The 22,323-nt window shown below is 43.0% G+C and overlaps 1 protein-coding gene across 5 annotated transcripts in view; it reads left to right on the top strand.

Annotated features, from left to right (window-relative positions):
- The window catches only part of RCBTB1 (RCC1 and BTB domain containing protein 1), a 324,966-nt gene that overhangs the window by 244,950 nt on the left and 57,693 nt on the right, over positions 1–22,323 (top strand). For all 5 annotated transcript variants that reach the window (XM_086934962.1, XM_086934964.1, XM_086934966.1 and 2 more), the window contains one exon: positions 19,612–19,742. In XM_086934962.1, the coding sequence (XP_086791088.1) occupies positions 19,612–19,742 (131 nt within the window). The remainder of the gene's footprint in view (positions 1–19,611; positions 19,743–22,323) is intronic.

Below are 22,323 nucleotides of genomic sequence, written 5' to 3' on the forward strand. Positions count from 1 at the left end.
ACAGGAGGGCTAGCTTTCTTCTACTTTGCACCCAAAACATGCAACAACCGCCTTCTACACCTAAGGGCCTCCTCTCACTTGCGGAATTCCACAGGAAACTGAAGGCTTGGCTCTTCAACTAAGACCTTGCAGGCAGCCTACACACATTTCCAGCGCCTGGTTACCCATCAGGTGATTAGTTGCACTCTCCAAGTCCATATAACATATCATAACTGAAACATGCATGCAGATAAACTTACTGCTGAAGGACCAGAAAGATCTAGAACACTTGTGTGTGCATGTGATGTGAGGCCCATTATAGTGGATGAGAGAGCCAAAGGACAAAAAGAACATGCCCATCAGAAGTCCCCAGAGGTGGAGAAAACCCAGAGGTAATAATGGTTGGAATCTATGAAGAAGACACAGCCCTGCAATTGGAGAACCTAAAAATCAGACTGTGGTTGTTCCTGCTCGGCAATTCTCTAATACGCAGAGGCTAAAAGACCTGGGAAAATTAACTTTGGATATAATCGGTATCTTTTTTCTTGATACCGGCCCCATCAACAGTGACCTACTCAAGATAAAGGGTTGTGAATGCTGTGGAAGCTAATAGGCCTGAAGGAGATATCAGCCCTTCATATGCAAAAGCAGAGCAAGTTACCAAGGTGCCATAAGGAGACCCATATACCTCCAGAAATGACCGTCCAGAGGTATAAAAGGCAACTCTCTAAAGAGGAGCTTGGCCAATGCTACAAAGTATCTGTATGGAGTGGAAGGAAGACCTGAAGCAGCAAATGGGACTGATGCATAAGTCCTTTGCAGAAACTGTTTATTCACTTAATCAGGGTGTGGATAGAAAGGCTAGAAAATACTGGACTTGAATCGGAAGATGGAAAATACCCTCCTAACTGAGCAGTCTGTGAATAACAAGATTATAGAGATGGAAGATGTTGTAGTACCTCTGAAGGAGAAGTGTCAAAATATTGAGAGCCAGGTTCGCCAGAATATGTTTAGAAATAGAAATATCTCGGAAGAGGCCGAAGGAGAGGACACTAGGTTGTACATGCAACACATTTTTTCACAGAACCTAATCCACCTTAGAGAAGGAAATGAGGTCAGAGAGGAGAGGGTCCACAGAGTTGGCCCTAGATTGCAGGGACCCAACATTAGCCCTTGACACAAGTCCCCTAAACACAAGCAGAAAGAGTGCCTGATATGAGAGGCAAGATGGCAGAGCGCACTTTAATAGAAAAGGGACAAAATAACCATGCGTATGAATTTGGGAATAATACACAGACATTACTAGCGAGGACATTAAAGACTTATCAGAGTAGAGAATCACTTTTGGCTCTTAGAGAAACCAACAGCCTCCTGGCATTTAGGATAGATGGAAGAAAACTGTTTAAAAGGAATTGTGTACAGATTTATATGCAAAGGTGCCGGAGTCTCTAACACAGCAGAAATAATTTCTGGACTGCCTAAAATTCCCCTATATACGATAGTAGCCGAGGGTAGCTTTAAAGGACATTATTGAGGAAGATGAAGTAAAGAAGATTGGAAGGGACATGAAGTCTCCTCTGGCCTGGTTGGCTAGATGGGGGAATATTAAAAAACATTTATCTGTCTATCTGTCCCCCTATTCCCATGAAGTTGTTCTAGTCTATTGTGGACCAAGGGGAAGTCCCAGCTACTGTGTGTCATGCAGACTTAACAGCTCTGCCCAAGCAGGGTAGCCCCATTGAACAGTCACAATAAATTATACATGAAAATATTAGCTGCCAGGCTTTCAGCAGTTCTTCCTGAAATAATTAATGTGAATCAGTTAGGGTTCATCCAAGACCAGCAGATATTCAGTACTTCAAGAAGGACAGCCCACCTCACTGAAAAGGCTAATGTAAAGAGATCCTGTTGATTTTGGATGCAGGGAATTTTTTAAAGGCCGAATAGGCAAGATACTTACCTTCGGTAGGATTCTTTTTAGTGGATACTCTACCCTAACCCCAGATTCCTCATCCTGGGAATATTTCCCAAGTCATCACTCTGGATGTGGTAACTATTGAGCAGGACTTCTGTGCGTGGGAAGGTGGCGTTGTGTGGCTCTGTGCCAGCTTCATTCCGCTCTGTAAGTGACCAGCGGAGCTGCATCTAAACGTCATTGACATGAGTTGCTTTTTTAGGCTGTCTGTGCACTCAGACCCAGAGCACATCAGCACATTTGCATGACAAATGTGCAGATCTCTAAATCGGGTTCTTTTTAGATGGAAGAGTTGAGTTGACAGAACAGGGAGGTAAGCGGTTCAGTGAGGAATCTGCGGTTTTATATCCACCAGCAAGATCGTTATAAAGGTAACTAACTTATTATTATTTTTATCTTATGAATAGATACCATAGCAGTACCTACCCTAGTGTTTTTTCTGTGAACTGGATTATGACCAAAAAATCTTGCAGGTTTGAGTAGGCACAATTCCCTTCTCAGTAGACCTTACTCTTGAGACTGTAGTAATATGTGAATGTTTGTGCAGACGTCTATGTAGCCACATGATAAATGTCCATGACAGCATCTTTATTCTAGCACAGGGGTTGCAACCTGCGCTCTGGTGGAATGAGCCTGTATGCTATTGTGAGGTTGCTTCATCACCAGTGCATAGCAGATTTTGATGCAGAGAACTATTCATCTGGAGATGATCTGTTTTTGCAATGCTTTATCCCTCTGCGCTCTGGGGAACCCTACAAAGAGCTCACCATCTACCGTATGTTTTTTTGCTGCAATCTATATAAAAGCTTAATGGCCTTTTGGGGACCAGATGATGATGATGATGGTTGTGGCTGTTCCACTCCAAAGCTGACCTGGTCTGTATGTTTCACGTGAAATCTGATGCCATTTGTTGTCTGGAGGTGCATGTTGCAGCATCTCTATGTGATTGTCACCATATTTGTGCCTGTGATCTTTCATTAGAGGGATGAGGTGGAGCAAAGAATGCCGAAAGTGTGATAGTCTGCACCACATGAAAGGGAGTTGCCACTTTCGTCCGAAAGGAAGCTCGGGTCTTCAACACCAACTTATCTGGGGAGAATGTTGCATAAGGGATTGAGAGAAAAAGCCTGCTACTAGCTGATGCACCCAGCCGATGTTATTGCGATGATATATCAAATCAGAAGTCTTAATGGACAACTGTCTAGTGACTCAAAAGGGACAGATCAAAAAAGTGAGAACTAGGTTCATGTCCCACTGTGGCATCACAGAGGGTTTTGGGGGAAATAATTGTGGCCAATCTTTCAAAAATCTTATCCGAGCCCTTTAAATTTAAAAGATTGATCTGGCAACCTCAAAAAAGCTGAAAGAGCTGACAAATAGCCATTAACAGTACCCAAAGCAAGTCCTTGCTGGGCCCAGGCTGAAACACGCAACAAAACCTCTGACAGTTTGGCTGTAGTGTGTTAATCTGTCTGGTGCCGCATCAAGTCACAAATTTGTCCAAGAGACTGACATACAGTGTTTTTTTGTGGAGGGATGCCTTACTACCAAGGTGACATCAACAACCTTAGGTCGAACGTCGAAGGAGGTTAACTGTTTCTACCCACTTTTTAAGCATGGAGATGCAAACTGTGCAGTCCGGGTGCAGTTCTCTGCCCTGCTGCTGCAAAAGTAGATCCTCTGGCGGTTTGGTCAGAGGACAGATGCTCATGCCTAGGACGTCCAGGTATCACACTCTGCTGGCCCAATTCTGTGCCACTAGGATGATTGGGCCCTGTTGTTCCTAATCTTCTTCAAAGCTCTGGGCTAGTGAGGCAGCAGTGGGAAGACGAGCAGGAGTCCCGAGATGGAAAGCGTGTCTGAGAGGGAGCCACCTTGGAAACTCCAACACTCAAAAGTGCTGACACTGTGTTCTCGTCAGCGCCGAAAAGAGAAAATCCGCTTGCCAAATGTCTCGAATTGTTTTAACTCATGATCAGGCAGAGTGGTAGGCAAGGTGTTGGGATTGACTTTACTGGTGGACATCTGTACCACCAAACTCTCTGGCATCGAATGTTATATAAGAAAGGTTGGTTTGCATTGTGCAAGATAACGACAAGTGTCCTGCTTATTAACAGATGGATCCAAACGTAGTGTTTCCCAAGTGCCCAAAAGCATATCCGTGAGAGCCTTATTACAATAGAGGCTCTTTATAGGACTGACCAGACTCAAATACCTCAGTCAAAATATTCTTATTCACCCCATAGTAGGGAGTTGTGTGTCTAAGCCTTCTATCGCCTCTTCGCAAACTGACAGCAGAGGAGGACCTTTCTTCAGTAGCAGGACTGGGAGTAGGGGAGAACAAGGCCAGTGTATGGAGACCTATCTAGACCACTGGCATCTTGGAGTTCTTCATACCAGTTTTCTTCATCTTATTGTGGTATATAAGCATCCAGTCCGTCGCAATTGTCATTGTCCAAAGTTTGGGCCTACCGCGTGGTAAGAGCAAGTTGGATCCGGACATGGCCTCAGTCGAGGTCATGGTTTATTCTGCTCAGAGTCTGATCACACAATGGGCTGCAAATCCTCCCTCAGTGTCAGCAGCATTATCAATGCAAAGGGAATGGTCGTAGGGGTGGCGCCGGAACTGAAGTCGACACTGGAGCCGGTGCTGAACCTGATGTTGGTTTGAGGTGCACAGACAGTACCAAAGGTGGATCTGCCTGCGGAAGTCGATCTGGTGGACCTTGCGATTCCAGAGTGGCGGGATGTGGCAGATTCCTACTCTGACTTCATATGCCTTTTCTTGGACTTACCTAAAGACTTCAACCATGACAACGGTTTACTGCAGGAACAACTTTGGAAGTGGGGAGGTGACCTTCCTTTCGTCCTCGTCGTCAACCTGTCACCGTGTAGAGTCTTCTTATGTTTGGCGACATCATGTTTAGCCTCGCAGCCCCATATCCCCCAGATGCATCTAAGTTATGTTTTACGAGTCCTTAATAGCGAATTTTAAGGAATCGCTATTAAAGACTCACAAAACGGGATGCATGTAGGAATCGCAATATTATTTGCGATTTCTACTGATTCCTTATTTGCGATTCGCTAATTGCTAATCGAAAATAAGGAATGGCTTTCCCATTCATTCCTATGGGCCTGAAGGCCCATAGGAATGAATGGGGAGTCATTCCTTATTTGCGATTCGCAATAAGCGAATCGCAAAAGTGCCGCAATTTCAAGGGTGCCAGGGTGTCCAAAGGACACCCTGTTGCACCCCTGAAATGATAATGTTCACTGGTGTTGCGCACACACATGTCCCAGGACGTGTGTGTGTGTGTAACATACAACTTAGAAAAATGCACTAAAGTGCATATTTCTAAGTTTTTGCTATTTAACACGTAGTTTGACTTCGCGGTAAATAGCCGCCCCAGATTGCGAATTCGCAATCTTGGAATGGTTCATGCATTGCATTTAAGGAATCGCAAATTGTGATTCCTTAAATGCAATCGCAATTTGAGAACTCGCAATTATTTGCGAATTCTTAAATTGCGAGTGCATGAACCCTTGATGCATCTCAAATGCTATTTTTGCGGGCGCAAACGGCCGAATTTTGCGATTCGCACCATTTGCGCTCGCAAAAATGCTTGATGCATCTACCTGTATGGCTTTCGGATTCATCTAGGCACAATCATTACAGGTCCTGAAATCCTGGTCTGACCCCAGGTACCAAAGACAACTTTGTAAGGGTCCGTCACACATCTGTTTGCAACAGTCTCTACAGGGCTTGAGTCCTATTGTCTTAGGGGGTTGCATTTTCCCTTGCACATTGGTAAATATTCTGATGAAATTGCTTCTTGAAGACCTAGGAGAAGTTCTGGATCTGCACCAGAAGATATGGAATGAAAGGAACTGACGTCAGTTCACTTATATAGAGCTCCACCTGCCCCTTCAAGCGGAACGATGTCGGTATGGAGCTCACAACATCGCTCCTAGGAGTACTGCTGTAAGGTTTCTGGATCCAGTCTTATGCCTGGGGAATATTCACAAGGTGGGGAGTCTGCACTTAGAAGTGTCCACCAGAAGCTGTGTTTTCTACTGGGGGGAAGTATTAAATATCCCACGAGGGAAGAGTCATGGTGCTTGCTGTTCCTGTTGCTTTGTGCATTGGCCATTGAGCCACTGGCATTGGGGATGTGCAAACATACAGAAGTAAAGGCTGTAGACTTTGGGGGAGTGGCCACAAAATGTCAGTGTTTACGAACAATGCCCCACTATCCCTGGCAGACTCAATGATGTCAGTCCATCCCCTGTCCTTTTGTTGAAGAACCAAAGGGCAGTGTCTAAATACAACGTAAATGATATAAAATCCTAAGTTCTACTTATACAGACAGACAAAGAGGTGGAATTGTTGTTAAAGCAAGCCACTCCCTTCAGGCCAGCCTTCCACTCCATAAAATATCGGAGGTTGCACGTTACTACAACCCCCTCAGCTTAGTCCAAAGCCAATATAATGCTTGTGATGGAGCAGTGCCAAAACACAAAGGAGGACTGGGATTCCCGGATGTTAAAACCTACTACAAAGCATCACAACTGTGCAAAGTGGCCCTAGAGATATTTTCCTGCATATATTAGGTGCATATGTACGGGAGCAGGTAGAATTCTTTGCGATGTCTAAGGGCTGCTGAAGTATCACATCCACTGTACTATGAAATCGCTTCCACAGCATTAGAGATTTGAGACTCCAAAGCACGTGCACAAACACTCATGACCTACTCGTCACTGTTCATCCCTTGCAACAAAAATGTGTACATTTCCCCCCCATCTGACGGTACAGCGTGCAAAGCCTGGCAAGACAGGGATTGTAGAATGCTATGAGACATGTATGACAATGGTGACATTATGTCAATTGCAAAAAACTTTTAGTGTAAAAGAGGTGGAGCATTCAGATATGAACAGCTGAGACATTGGGCCCTCAACACCCCTAATATACTTGCTGCTCCCTGCTGTGAACTGTTTTTGAGAAACTGAATGAGGAAACGGAAGGGTCTAAAAGAGCATCTTCCAAGATGTATGAATTATTAATGGTGAGCTCTGAATAGCAAAACATGGGGTGCGTAGAGAAGTGGGAGAAATGTTTGGCCAGAGATATCTGACAGTGTGGGGATCTATAATGAGGATTAACAAACTGATACTACAGATGGAGTCCTCGATTAAGCTAATGACATTCAGGCACCAGACACGATAAGTAGACTATATTAAAATGCTCATAGATGCTGGAGAGGATGTAGCACAAGGGAGAAACCCCCTCTACATTTGATGAGGATGCCTTAGACTGGAGATATTTCGGAAAGAGTTTTTTTTTCTTCAGTTTAGTACATATTTACAACTGTAGCTGAAGGCAATATGCAAGGCAAGGAAGCACACACACACACACTGCACTTTATTGTCACGACAGGGAAAAAATCTGAGGACAATAAATTACTCCCCGACATTCATATCCGTGCTATCATCTGTCACCATTTCAGAATCAGAATCTAATTGGAAAGAGAGGTTAGCTGTAATAAAGGTGTTGACACAGGAATATCCCCTGCATGGTGTAAGGCCTTGCTACCTGGCCAGAGGTCCCTCCCACATGTATATCTGGTATGCCAACTTTTATATTCGCCATAGCCACATGCTATTTTAAGTGTGTGTGCAGAGGCCTAGTCCTGTCTTTGACTATGTGAGGACCTCAGCCTGTCCTGTGACCTGGAGAGAAGCATCAGTTATGTCCTTCTAGTGGAAAGAGATGGACCTGTCCAAGTTATAGCACACACAGCTATGATGATAGCATGCCATGTTTTCGAAGGATCAGTATTGTGACTAGACCTTTTTATCTGTGACCTGGAAGTGAGGCCTTCTGTTATATATTTGCACTGGCATCCCATGTGTGTGTGTTAACACTTGTAGTGTTAGATTGTGTGTGTGAGTGAGCCCGAGTAGTAAGTCGAGTTGAATCCATTTTGGATGCCACTGGCCTGACATTGGACAGTGGAGTGTTAGACTGTTCTCCTAAACAGCAATTGTATTACTGTGGCTGGAGGGAGGAGTTCCAGACACTGAAATGAGGAGGATGGAGACCGGGCTGCCTTTAGAATTTCCATTACGCTGTTTTACTAGCAAGAAATTGCTAATTAGTCTTCCCGAGCAATGCTATTTGGTGGCTGTAGGGATGAGTGGTATACGGCGGTTCATGTTGTGTAAGATGCGGATATTTGGATATCAGGCCTGGCCTTTTGTCTGGCAGTGATTATTCCTTCAGTTATGCTGATGACCTTCAGGTGCTGAAGCCACATTCCTCAATGTTCCTGTTTGTGGATGTTGAAAGTTTGGGGCAGCCTCAGTGCTTCATGCTGTGAGAAGCTTCTCTCTACACAAAGGCTATTTCTAGAAAGCATGGGTCTGTGATCCTGCAGCTATGAGGCGGCAGAAATGGCGATAGCACTCATGTGTAAACAGAGAGCCCCACCCTCAATGAATCTGTGATACAAACCAATATGGGATACCGTGACAATTGGAAGGCTATTTAGACACCTATTCAACAACTGGGATGATTGATTTGCAGTTTGGCAACATGGGCTGGAATACATCGAAAAATACTGCAATACGGTGACCTGTGCCTCTTTGTTGGGAGTACTACACCTCTTTGACTGACCCAGAGGTGATACCTTTCCTCACAACAGTCTAGGCCCTTGGATACAGGTGGTGATAGCCAGGATAACACGTGACAAACTCGAAATATGTGAATAACTGTAGTATCTGAATCAAAACAAACACTTATACATCGGAGGAGTGGAAGCAATTTAGTATACAAGTCTGGAGTACCAAAGCCAGCAGCACCAGAGGTTGGAAAGGTGCATAAACCTAGAAGTGTCACATCATTTTAGTGAAGAAAGTGTATGAGCTGGGGGAGAAGAATAACCTCGTACATCTGAGTCCGTCATGCTTTGAGAAGAACTTAATAATTTCAACAATGGTTCCGTGGGGTATGAACAAAATTGCTTTAAATCTTGTACATATCTTCAACTGTAATCAAAGCATAACATTCCTACTTATTATGCTACCTAAATTAGGTCATTAGAGTGCAAAACCAAACACAAGAAAGGGTCAGTATTATTTTTAATTATTGAATTATTTTTTCATTCATGATTTTGTTTGTTCTCTTTAACTGACACCTTGATATATGCATTAAAATGTACAAAATACAGCGCAACAATTCAAATCAGTGAACAAAGTGATATAGTGTGAAATAAATGTGACACAGTGACATAACAATTAGTGATCTATTTACACGTGAGTAAAGGGATATTGGAGGGAAGAACAAAGATTAGGAAAGCCGAGTTGGAGTTGCAACACCACTCCGCGTTTGATCTTGTCTCCCAACCCATTTACATTCCAACTCATCAACCTCAACCCCCTACCCCCATCATAAAACAGAGTTTAAACCCATCCCCCCTCCAAGTCCTTCACATCAATGAAATTCTCATGCAATATAGTGCCTTCCTGAAAAATGAAACTGAGAAACAACACCCACCCACCTCCCCTTCCCAAACAACCAGTTACAATACCCCCCACCCTGCACCCCTGCTTACGACCATAAAGCCACCCCAACTCGCAGTGTGCCTGTCGCCCACACATCTACAAAAAGACAAGCTGTGGAGGAGAGAGACCCTCCGGTAACCCAACCACCCCCCCATTCCATCTGCATGAAACTACACCCTAGTTTAGAACCCACACAATCTGAGATACCCTAGCGACCGGGCGTTCGATAGATTTATTCCTGAGCCATATGTTTGCCTTCAGCCCCACCCGATTGTCCCCCCAAGTCTTGCTCGGCTGACAAAGTGTCCAACCAATCGGCCACCACTTCAGGCTTATCGAAGAAATAGGTCCTTTCATTGTGTTCAATCCTCAGCTTGGCCGGAAAAAGCATAGCATATTTGAGACCCATGTCACGGAGTCTCCTCTTCACTCCTAGAAAACTGAGTCTTTGGTTTTGGACCGCCTGTGTGGAGTCCGGATAAAACCTTATAGATGAGTTCTCGAACTTCAGGGGCCCACTCGCTCGAGATGCCTGGAGGACAGCGTCTCTATCGCGGAAATAAAATAAAATATCTGTGCTATAATAGGCCTCAGCGGGGCACCCACTTTTGGTCTTCCACCAGGAACTCTGTGTGCTCTTTCCACAGTAAAGAACTTACTCAGTCCCTTGGGCTTTATGGTTAGTGATAAGGTCTTCCATGAAAAGATCAGCTGCTTGATCCACCGTCTTTTCCGGAACTCCGGTTATACGGACATTATTCCTTCGAGCCCTCCCTTCAAAGTCCTCAAGGCGACGGACAACGGTGTCGTTCGAGGCCCTCAAATTCCGAACTTCTGTCTGTAATTCGACGACATCGTAAGTCAGACTCGATGTCTTGATATCCAACGATTTGACCTTCTCATTTGTCTTAGCGAGGTCCGTGCAAATAAGATTGACATCTATAGCTACCGTGTCCAACTTGTGCGCCATGGTCTCCATCTGCTTACCAAGGGACGACCTGACACCATCAATGGCGGTCATAACGTCCTGCAGCATCAATTCAGTTGTCGGGCCGAGGAATCCTGCGCCTCCTCCTGCGACTTACCAAGTCCGCTGGGCGACCCCTTAGCCTGTGCATACCGGTCCAAGACGTTGGACTGGGTGTATCCACCCCTTCTGGTGATTTTCAACCTCTGCTTGTCCCCCTCCGATTTGCTCGCCATGTCAGAGCAATCTCAAGTCGGTGTACGAGCCAGGAGAACAAGCCTATGATCCGGCGAGCAATAGATAGGGACTTTATTCCAGGATATGCTCCCAACGTCTCTTAGTTGCCCAGCTGTAAAAGACGGAGATTGTAAAATGGCCTCCGAGCTGTGCACTCAAGTCAGCCCAAGAAATGGGGAGGAATGGCGTATTTCCAAGGCCAGATCGTGAAAAGTCTTATATTGTCCAGGACGCTAAGTCACTGCACAGGGGCAAGAGCCGCAATGACAATGAGACGTCTTCCAAATCAAGAACGGTCCAAATGCCAAAATCGAACGTGAAAGTGAGGTCGGACCGGTCGTCCTTGCTGAGCCTTGCCGATGTTGTTCAATTACACCCAGGCACCATGCCAACCCAAGCACCGGGCCTCCAGGAGATGTGGGCCGCAAACTTCACCACATCACAGCTCCGGCCTCCGAGGTCCGATCAGGACGCAATTTTCAGCTTTCGGCTCTCCTGTGGTTCATCTAACCAGAGATGTCGTCGGCAGATGGGATCAGTGACAGGATATATGCGGGAGGGTACTAGGGTCTCGGGAGCCCCTTGCTCACGCGGCCATCTTGGATGCGCGCGAAGCTCCTCCGTGCCTGTCTTTCTTACTCCAGATTAGCACAGTGCTGGTATGTGGTATAGGGGTGTTGAAAACATTTGTTTCTTCTATCCTTTTCTGCAAGGAAAACAGTTATCTAGGCTCTCATATAATTTCGCCTCAATTATGCTAATTATGCCTTCCAGAACATGCCTTCCATAGATTGCAAATTGTACAAAATGATGCGGCACGCCTCTTACTGAATCTACCAAAGAGAGTGAGGATCTCGAGTCAACTTTCCTCTTTGCACTGTCTCCCAGTAAGGAAGAGAATTCTGTTCAAAGCCTTTGTACTGATTTTTCGTGCTGTCCACAATATTGGTCCAGGATATTTGGCTTCCTGTATTCTTTTCTACAATCCTGTGAGGAGCCCATGGTCTTCTCATCTACCATTGGCCAGAGTGCAGAGAGTGAGACTGTCAATGATTTGAGGCCGCTCCTTTTCCTTGTCAGGGCTTTCTGCATGGAATTCTCTTCCAATGCATCTGAGACAGGAAAATTCAGAACCTGCCTGGAGAACGGATTAAAAACGTGGTTATTCACCTTGTAATCTGGCTTTCTCTTGGATTAATGCCGGGACTCTCCTAAGAGCATCTATGTGCATTACAAATTTGTTTTATCATATGGGAATACTCTGTATGGGAAATTTCAGTTGGTTTGTGTTGTTACAACGAAAAAACTAAGAAAAATGCATTTTTTAAGCCTTTGTGATCAATTTATTGTTTTTACTCTCTACCCAAAATAAATACTATTTGGAAAGGTGACCATTATCCGGTTTGAAATACGTGTATTAACTAGATAATGCTAATACTAAACATGTTTTGTACCAAAAGGAATTTCTGTTTGATTAATTTGCTTTCATTGTCCTGGTACGAAAAAGGAAGTGTTGACCTCTGTCTAGAGTATGTTTAAAAGATGCAGACAAGTGTCTCCTTAAATTTCTCTTGATAGTGCAGATGCGGGGATCCTTATATCTCAGTCTTCAAGTGTAATCATTAATTAACACCCGCCCCTGGTTGTATGGACCTTTGTTCGTCGACAAGGACAAGTTAATAGGAGCAATCATCTACATCAAAGCTTCATAAATAACAAACCACATTTTAAGCTTTTTATTACTCAGTAAAGAGTATTTGTGTTATTTAAAGTGTTTTATTATCAATTTTTAAGGTTTGATTATTCAGTGAATATTAATCTTTAAGTTATCATAATTACCAATTCAAATAATCCAATAATAGATATATCAAAACAAGGTAAAATACTATATTAGTGAGTATTACAAATAAAACTGATATAATGCAGCAAGTGTGTTCCATAAAAGAATTTCCCTACTCTAAATTAAGCATAATAAAAATGATAAACAGAAATGTTCTCAGTTCTGAAACCCCAAAAAGAGTTCTGTTAAGAAAATAAAATGCATAAGCATGAAACCTTTGCACTTAAGTAATAGAGAACTTTCAGGCTGGAAAATATTCTCAGCTATAAATCAGCAGACATTTTTTAAAGGAAAGAGCTTTAAAGAAATCCGTCATGAAGAGAGATACCCTAGAGTCCCAGAAAGAGGGTTTCCATAGTGATTCCTCCACTTTAGGAACTCGCACTAATATAAATATGATCAATCCTAAGTTAAAACAAATGACACATTCTCTGTTTTCAGCATTAATAGGATTTCAGTAAACTCCTGGGAGCAGGTATAACTCTAGTTTCTCGTGTCTTCACAATAGACCACAAAAATAAGTCCTTAGAAAAGATACTTTATCTACATCTTGCGGTTCAGGCAGTTTGTCCTGTTGGTCATGCTTCCTGCCATCTCCTCTTCTCTTGATGAGAACTCACTATCAGTTATCTAATACTTAACAAATGCATATTCATTAACTCACAGAAGGCTTCTGGAAAGTTACAGCATCTGAAGAGGAAAACATCTTGTGCACAACAACAGTCCCGCATGGTAAACAGGCCTTCCTGTTAATATGGCATCAGTAGCTAGGCTAACTTAAGTCAGTACATTATATTACTTCACTTGTTTGATTTGAAACGCCTAGATATGTCTACCTACTACAAAATTTGCATTGGTCATACAGGTGTTATTTTATACAAACCTTTAATGTTTTGGTTTAATGTGTTTCTATTTATAAAATTAAATTCACTTCAGCAATAGTAAGTTGGATAGAGCTACATTGGCTCCAAAATAGTTTAAAGAGCTGGGAAAATATGAACGTCGGTAGTTAAGAAAACAGTATGGGGCTATATATTGAAAAGTGATGTTTTATGTTCATCAGATTAGACACATAGGTCCTTATTCACAAGACTGGTGTGTACTAAGAAACTAATGCCCCACTCCTGTTAGATATTCATGCAGAACTACACACTATTCCAATGAGTGTCGATTTATCTGTCACTCACTTATCTCTAGGGGAAGACACTCTAGAAGACCTGGAGAAAACACCAACACTGGCGATTAGTCCCACCCAAACGCCTCCGTTAACCCTGATAGAGTCACAACCTACGATAGAACTGCCATCTTCAGTCCTAGTTTCTCCTACTGAAATCGTTAAGGAGTCAAGGGAGGGTGCCATCCCTAAACAAAACAGCACAAGGCCAGTAGCTAAGGACAAGCAGATCTTTCCACCTAAGCACATAAGATCCAAAAAACCCCCCGCACTAAACATCAAAACAACCCTACCAATCCCTTACCTGTAAATGTGGACGATCCCTCTGTAACAGCTGCAGCGTTTGATGATGCTCAGAGGGGTTATGTTGATGGCAATACAAATCACCTTGAGCTTAACGCACAAGTACTAGCTACAATTAAGGATCTCATAAAAACTCAATTATTACCAATTGAACGATCCTTAAATAACATCGAAAAGCAAATTGCCAGACTAATTAATCATACCAGCCATTTAAAACCCCCTACTATCACTTTAGCCCCTCCAGTCTCAACGACCGCCAACCACACTAAGACAGCCACTGCTCAGAAATCTGCACCCCCATCCTTAACACACAAAACTCCCTTACCCACAGGTAAAACTCCCAAAACTCCCACCACCACACAAGCGATTCAAACAGACACCAAGGGCACTACTAAGCAAGCTCAGGGAAAGCCAGCAACAACTGCCGACCCTCCCAAAACCAAACCAAAGCCTCCCTCCCCCCAAACCTTTGGTCACCCATCAGGCTGATGATACTACTAACAAACCAATTAGACCAAAGAGGCCAATCCATCTTCCTCCAGAGGCAAGCCCCTACACTGTGATCCTTACGGGGGTCCCAGAACTGGAGGAAAATACGAGTGAACCCACTTGGTCCCTAAAAAATAAAGTCATGCAATGGCTTAACATTAACAGACCCCTTCCTATACATCTCAAGAGCAGACTTACCATGGTACGTAGGGTCCCCTGGATTGGGGAAACAAGGAAAAGAACACAGGGGGACTGCATTATCATTAATTTTGATGACCCAGAGACAGCCAGATACATATGTTCTTGGTCGTCATTGGAGAGAAAGGGAGGTATAGACACTAATCGTCTGTCCTTTTTCTATCCTCCAAAGTTCCCCCATGAACAAGATTACCCTCTTAGCTGGAACCAATCTCCAGGTTGGAGTTGGTCACAAGTAGATACACGTAATAGGAGGAGGGACTGGGATCATTATCCTTGGAACCCAAGAAGAGAGCTACCCTATACAGAGGGGTGGAGGGGGGTACCAACCAGTAATTATTTTTCACCCCTAGAAATGGTTGATTGACCATCAAACGACCAAACATCCTCCATGAACAAGATCAAAACCCCCCCGTCTCCTGATAGCTTAGGGTCATCTTCAAGCCAATCTGGGGAACCTGGCTTGGAACGACTCATTGTGGGTCTTACAAACATGTCCCTTCCCGGGCCTGTGACTGCTCAAACCGATGAACATCTGGCTCCCCCATTACCCTCAGCTTTTGATCCAAGCCATCCTCTTTGCTCACCAAATGACTTTGACCCAAGTCTTCATATGTCCATTCTAACTTGGAACATAGCTGGTCTTTCAAACAAAGCAAAGGACCCAACCTTCTTGAACTATATAAACACCTTTGACATCATAGCGCTTCAGGAATGTTGGGACCTGACACCTACTAATTTGGATGGTTATAGTACACACTTTACCCCAGCTATTCAGTCAAATAGAGGCAGACCCTCGGGAGGTCTTTGCTTCTATGTGTCAAACAGACTCAATGTATCTTTAGAATGTGTTGAGCTCGCTCCATCTGATCCTAATTCAAAGTCTTTTGGTCCCTCCTTACAGGCCCCCAAAATGTCTGGGAAGGATGTTGTTGGTTCTCTCTTTATAAATCTATATAATAGCGCACAGAGAGATGACCAACCAAAATTTACAGAGTTTCTCTCCAAACTCATAAAGAAGGGTATGGGAGGGTCTTGCTCAGATAGGCGTTTAGTCATACTAGGAGATTTTAATTGTCACCTATGCCCACACAGTGGTACCAGGGTTTGTGATTTAAGAGCCCCAAATGGTGAACATACCACCCATTTCGAACATTCAATCATGGGATCCCAACTGAACACTTTACTACACGAATGGGATCTGGGCTTTTTTAATGACCTAACAATGCCCCCGACTGACTTTCAACCCACATTCCATGGAAGGGGATCGCTTACGACAATTGACTTTATTCTCCTGTCCAATAGTCATCAAGGCGATGCCCGAGAAACTAGAAGAGAAGAGTTGGTTCTGAGTGATCACTACCCCATCAGTGCCAAAATATACTCCCCCTCTAGTGGAAACAAGCTTGGGAGTGATATAGAAAATCTTTACTCACATTCTATATCTCTCTCATCAAGAAACGGGTACATTATAAAATGGGCAAAAATTGACACATTGAAATTTCTTGAGAACCTGATTAAATCTGCCCCCGACCTTTTCCGGCCTTGTTTAGAACACCCTCCCAACCCAGAAGAAATCATCCTTGCTTTTGACCAAATCGCCCTACAAATCAGAAGAAATCTGACTAGAAACTGTAACAAAAGCAACGTGTCCAGGAGTAATGGCTGGTTCGACCATGAGTGCTCAAACACTCACAACACCCTGAAGGCCATTCTTAATAAAAATCCAAAAAACTTGATGGAAATAAGATCTGCCCGTGCTGCCTATAAACAGGCAATAAAAAATAGGAAAAAGGAACTGAAAACGGCCGCCTGGGAAGCTCTGCTAAAAGCAAGTTCATTAAGAGACAATACGGCCTTTTGGAGGGAGGTCAATGCCCCCTTTTTCAGTGATAGGTCAACAGACCTCATAGAAATTGAAATCACTGAAGAAGTTTGGATAAATCACTTTACCGAATTATATAAATTAGATGACCAGATTGAACTACTTAACCTCGAAATTCCACCAACGGAGAGTAACGAGCCGCAAAGCAACCACTCAGAGCCGTTTCCGCTCTCCACTTATTTTAATTACTCAGAAGTGGAATTGACTATTCTTGAAAGCTCTAATGCCAAAGCGCCCGGCCCGGACGGAATCCCAATAGACCTATTTAAAGATAACATCCAATTGTGGGCACCAATTGTAACAAATGTTCTCAACTCCTATGCCCACAAAGGATTCCCCGCAACTTGGCAAGAAGCGATTATAATACCCATATTCAAAAAAGGCGAAAGAATGGACCCAAAATGTTATAGACCTATTTCCTTATTGGACTCCATGATGAAGGTGGCTGGGAGAGTCCTGTTGAACCAATTGCAATCTTGGGCTCAGGAAAATAACATTTTGTCTAAATTCCAATATGGGTTTGTTTCTGGTCTCGGGACAGTGGAACAATGTCTAAACTTAGCTCTGATCATCGATAAATATGTGGTGGCAAAAAGGTGCAATATATTTATGACTATCGTGGACTTAAGCTCTGCTTTTGACTGCCTGAACCATAGTATACTCTGGTCTACCCTTACTGACATGGGAGTTGATTCCAATATACTTGCCTTCATAAAAGAACTATACCGAGGAGCCGGGGCTAAGGTTCGTTATGGCAAGGATGGAACCTGTACGAGCAAGTTTCCTATTAAAAAGGGGGTCAGGCAGGGCTGCATCCTCGCCCCCTTTCTTTTTAACCTGTATATTAACAGTGTCGCCGATTGCCTGGCCAAACTAGATGTTGACTATCCTAAAATAAATGGCCTCGCAGTTCCAATTCTTTTATATGCGGACGACGCTGTCATCATGTCCAGGACCCAACTAGGGCTTCAAAAAGCATTGTCAGCCTTTTCAGCATTCATGGGTGTGAGAGGTCTCAGGATTAATGTAAGTAAAACATTTACAATGTGTTGTAGTAAAAAAAAGAACATCTCCTGCAATACATTTATTGATACTTCCAAGATCAGCCTCACGAAAACTTTCACCTATCTGGGCATACTTTTCAGCAGTACAGGTTCATGGAAAAACGCTGTCCACACTCGAAATCTGGCTTTTATCAGGCAAATTGGTGCCTTAAAGAAATTCGCCACAAAACTAGGTGGGAAACCGGTCAGGATTTTGTTGGAAATATTTGCAGCCAAATGTATCTCCACTGCAACATATGGAGCTGGCATCTGGGGTCTGGCGGACTGTGGAGAGATACAAACCAGCGAGAATGCATTTCTAAGATACTTGCTGGCTGTTCCCCGTTCTATTTCTACCACAGTCTGTCACAATGAGCTCGCCCGGGCATATATTTCGGACATAATTAAAGTTGCACCAATTCTGTTATGGCACAAAGTATGGTCCTCGGAGAAAACGGTGCTCAACCAAGTAGTAATTAAGGACTGTATGGCCTTATCAAACGCAAGAAAAATACCCTGGCTTGCTTATGTTCAGAAATTCTTAACATCAATGGACTTGGCCAATTTATATGTCAACCCGACTATGTGTCAAACCATTTCAAAAAAGGATCTTAAAGCTCGCTGTTTGGGTCTACTCGCTGACAGGCGCTCATATATCGAAGGTAATAAAATTTTGATTGCCTACCACAATCTCCTACTTAATGAAGCCGGAATTTCTTTTTATCTTTCCCTGACCCTTTCAACTTATGCGAGAATGCTGTTAACAAGGATGAGGATGGATTGTTTTTATCGCCTACTAACATTTCCTACCATAAATGACTGGTCTACTACTTTGGTGGCCTGTCCTTGTGACAATGTTTCCAAGCAATCCAACATTCACGTCCTTTTATTCTGCAAATTTTATGACTGGGGCAGAAAGAAACATCTTCTTCCAATCTTGAAACTGTGGGGCTTAAGACAGTGTAGGCCAGCCTTACTTAAGCTATACATGCTTGAAGACGAACTTACAGTTACCGCAGCTGCTAGCTTTCTGAAATTTGCAGTAAGATGCAGAGCGTCTATGAACTGATTGACTGACTTCTGATCCCCGACCTCCATAAATTTGTACATTCTAATACTTTTACTTCTGCTTCCAAAGTTCAAGTTTTATGTTTGAGTTTTGAACTCCTTTTAACATGTTGTATTAATTGTGCTTTTATGATTTTCATTTGCTAAAATCGAATAAAGCTATTTGAACATGGGAACAACACTACCACACATCTCTCTCTTATAACCCCATACCCCTTTGAATTCCTTATCTATGAAAATATAGATAATACTCTACCTGTGACTGATATTTTGACCGAATGAATGCCGACCCCTTTTCTCTTCATGATGTTTACAGGAAACGGAATGCAGCTGCCTAAAAGCTGTGAATGTTACCTGGTTCTATCCTGTTGGGAATTATCTCCTTATTCGTACATCCCTAGTCACTCTATAGCTGCCAACAAGTGGCACATGGTGCCTAATTGATGGTCTGAATAGAACAAGGTGAGCATCACTGTGACCTCATGGCTTTGTAAAAGATGGGGCCTAAGGTCAGATGTTTCAAGGACAGAACAATATAATGCACAGCCATCAGAAAACCTATAGTTCTCAATATCCAAATAGGGGGAGAAACTGTGAGTTTAGTGGATTGATGCAGTGGGTACACAGTTTCAGAAAGTGTGTAGTTAAACAAAATGTTTTGTGAAATGTTTGTGAAAAACATTGCAAATGTTTAGGACTGGGATTATTATGTAAAATGTACAGATAAAAATGGAAAAATTACAAAACTGCCCACAATGGAAGGAAGCAACTGCTGTCAATTTCTTTATTGGTAGCAAATGTATGTGTGGCAAATTGAGAAGTAAATTTAAAAAAAATTAAAAATGCATCATTGTTATAGTGTTGTTTATGGTGTTTTGTACCTTCATTTTTAGGGCTACTAGATTTGGCTACTTCTTACTGTGAAAACAGACTGAAAAAGCTGTGCCAGCATATCATTAAGCGAGGAATTACTGTTGAGAATGCTTTCTCATTGCTCTCTGCTGCTGTCCGATACGATGCAGAGGTAACTCCAAAACTTCTCTAAGTTTGCCAAATGCCATGGAGCCTTGTACACAATTGTGGCTTTATGAAATGTCCAGTCGAACTTTTGTAGTATCCCAAAAAGAAATCAGTGTTCACACACTACTTATTGTGAAATCATGTCAAGTGTTATCTGTGTAATTTTGTATTTCTGGTAGTGCTGCCTTTAGTACTCCAGACCTTTTGTACTAAATTATTTGCTAACCTGTGATGTATGTCTCAGTAATAACTGAAGTTCTACATTTGTTTTTGAACGATAATAAATCAAATCAGAAGTTTTTGCTATTTTTTCATCTTTGCGTTGCTTTTACTGTATTTATCTTGTGCCAGAGCATCAATCCCCAGTGTTACTTCACAGTTCCAAATCAAGGCATTGATAGTTCTCTAACGCTTCAATTGTAATCAGTCCCATAGCTAATTGATTTTTGTTGTTTTACTTCTTTATCCAGTTACCAGTCTGAGATTCAGGGCCAACTTAAGCTGGATACAGCAACCTGATTACTTCTGCTTAACATGCTTGGTTTAGAAAAAAACACATACTACTCTTGAGTACTTTCTACATTAGCATACATTTGATTAGCATCCCAAACAGACTGCAGTACCTAGGACACTTTGCAGTAATTTGTTACTTGCACTAAATATATGGGGAGGAAGGTGAAGCACAAGACTGTTGTGATCAGAAGTTGCACGTTAGTCCAGATGGAGATCACAATGCTCTCGGTCCATGTCACGTTACCTGTGAGTGACCGAAGTGTGGGAGGCGGAAGGATTGAGCTAGTCAGGGAGACAAGTAAGCTATACTTACTATGAAGCAAATTTCAAGGTGGACTTGGAGATGGTAGATTTTATCTTGGAAGAGAGCATTTTAGTGTGTTGATGCAAGGAGTGAAAATCATCTGAAACATGGGGACTTGATTTGGTCGTGACAGAAATGGCCTGCTTGCCTCTCAACAGCAGTTCCACATTTTTACACAATAGAGTGTATAGCAGCAAAGCTTATTTTCTTCTTTTACTTTTTAACATCATCATTTAGATCCTTGTCGTTTTCATACTTTTACTCAAGCCAATCACTGGGACCTTAACATGTGCTCCAGAAAGAGAGCAGCAAGTAGTATTTGTTACATTTGGACACCATGCACAGGTTGCTGAGACAGAAATACTCATGAAGGCGTAGACATAACCCATCCACCTTAATTCCAGCTGCTTAGTTTCAGACAGTGAGTGGTTGGGCCTGAGTGGTTGGGCCTAAGCTCCAACTTCTTGGGGACTGTTTGACTTTTTCAATTTGTGGAGTGAAGGAGTTATTGGTAGAGCTCTGTCATGTTTACTGAAGATGCAACTTTAAAAAAAAAATGCTAAATGACAAGCAGGGGAAAGTAAAAATGTGAGATCAGTAGAGTCAATATGGCAATAGCAGTCGAAGCTAAGCGTGTGGAGAAAGAAATTAGTGAATTGTACAGTGCATGCCATGTCCAGAAAAGAGAAGCTGTGGTACAAAATTAATATAAAGAGTACATGTCGTGCTGGCACATACTGGTGGTGGTTGTATCTGTGTCCTGCTGCTCTCACAACGAAGGGATAATTGATATGGGGCAACCAATTATTCCTTACGTAGAAGCTGGATGTGTGTAGGCTGATTTCCTTTTTTTTTTGTGTATGTTCTCATTCTCCACCCAACTAGTTCAATTTTTCCTTAGAGATATCCACACACTGTCTCATTTTACTGGCTATGTAGGCAACTGAAAGTTATAGCCCTTGCCTACCAGTGTTCAAAAGGCTTAAATTAGGAACCCATGGGGAGCTGCCTTACCGGTTTTGCCAACATATTGGTATCAGTACACCACCTGATTTTACCGGGGATATCTGCGGAGTAGCAGGGCAGCGTAGTCATAGGACCGGGAAAAGAAAAAAAAAAGCGTCCACCAAATCGAGGTTACCCCCACTGCAGAAGTTTCCAGAAGGCCCGCTTTTTTTGATTGCCTGATCTCAAAAGGTCCAACCTAGAGACTTGTAGAGCTGATGACTGCCAGTCTGAAAACAACGGATATAAATGGTCCTTCCATTTTTTACAGATCTCTCTTCTCGCCAGCAGGATTGCATAAAAGTTAAGATGCTTAGCAAGGCATGTAACCCCCTCCAACAGGCCAAATATTACCAGCGAAAGATTAATTTTAATGGGGCAGTCAAGAGATGTTGTTAATGATTTACCAATAGCATCCCAGAATGAAAACAAGGCAGGACAGTCAAAAAACATGTGAATGTCCGATGCGGCTATTGGCCCCCCACCTCATACAAGATACGGGAGGGCCCTTTGAAAATTTTGAGAGTCTCTGGGGTGAATACTAGGCCGTATGCAGAGTGGAGAGAGGAATCCTACGGAGCCATGCTGGTTTAACTACCTCCCATAGTGTTTTACAGGAGTTTAGCCACAGATGTTCATTATCCTGATCCGGGAGAAGACTATCAAAGAGTTCGCTAGCCAGATGAAATTCACCCTCTACCTCTTCCAATATTGAATGGTACCAGAAGGAAACTTCCTTCTTTGCCGGGGCTTTGTTCCTAAG

Source organism: Lissotriton vulgaris, chromosome 8 (genome assembly GCF_964263255.1).
Source record: "Lissotriton vulgaris chromosome 8, aLisVul1.2, whole genome shotgun sequence".
Lineage (NCBI taxonomy): Eukaryota > Metazoa > Chordata > Amphibia > Caudata > Salamandridae > Lissotriton > Lissotriton vulgaris.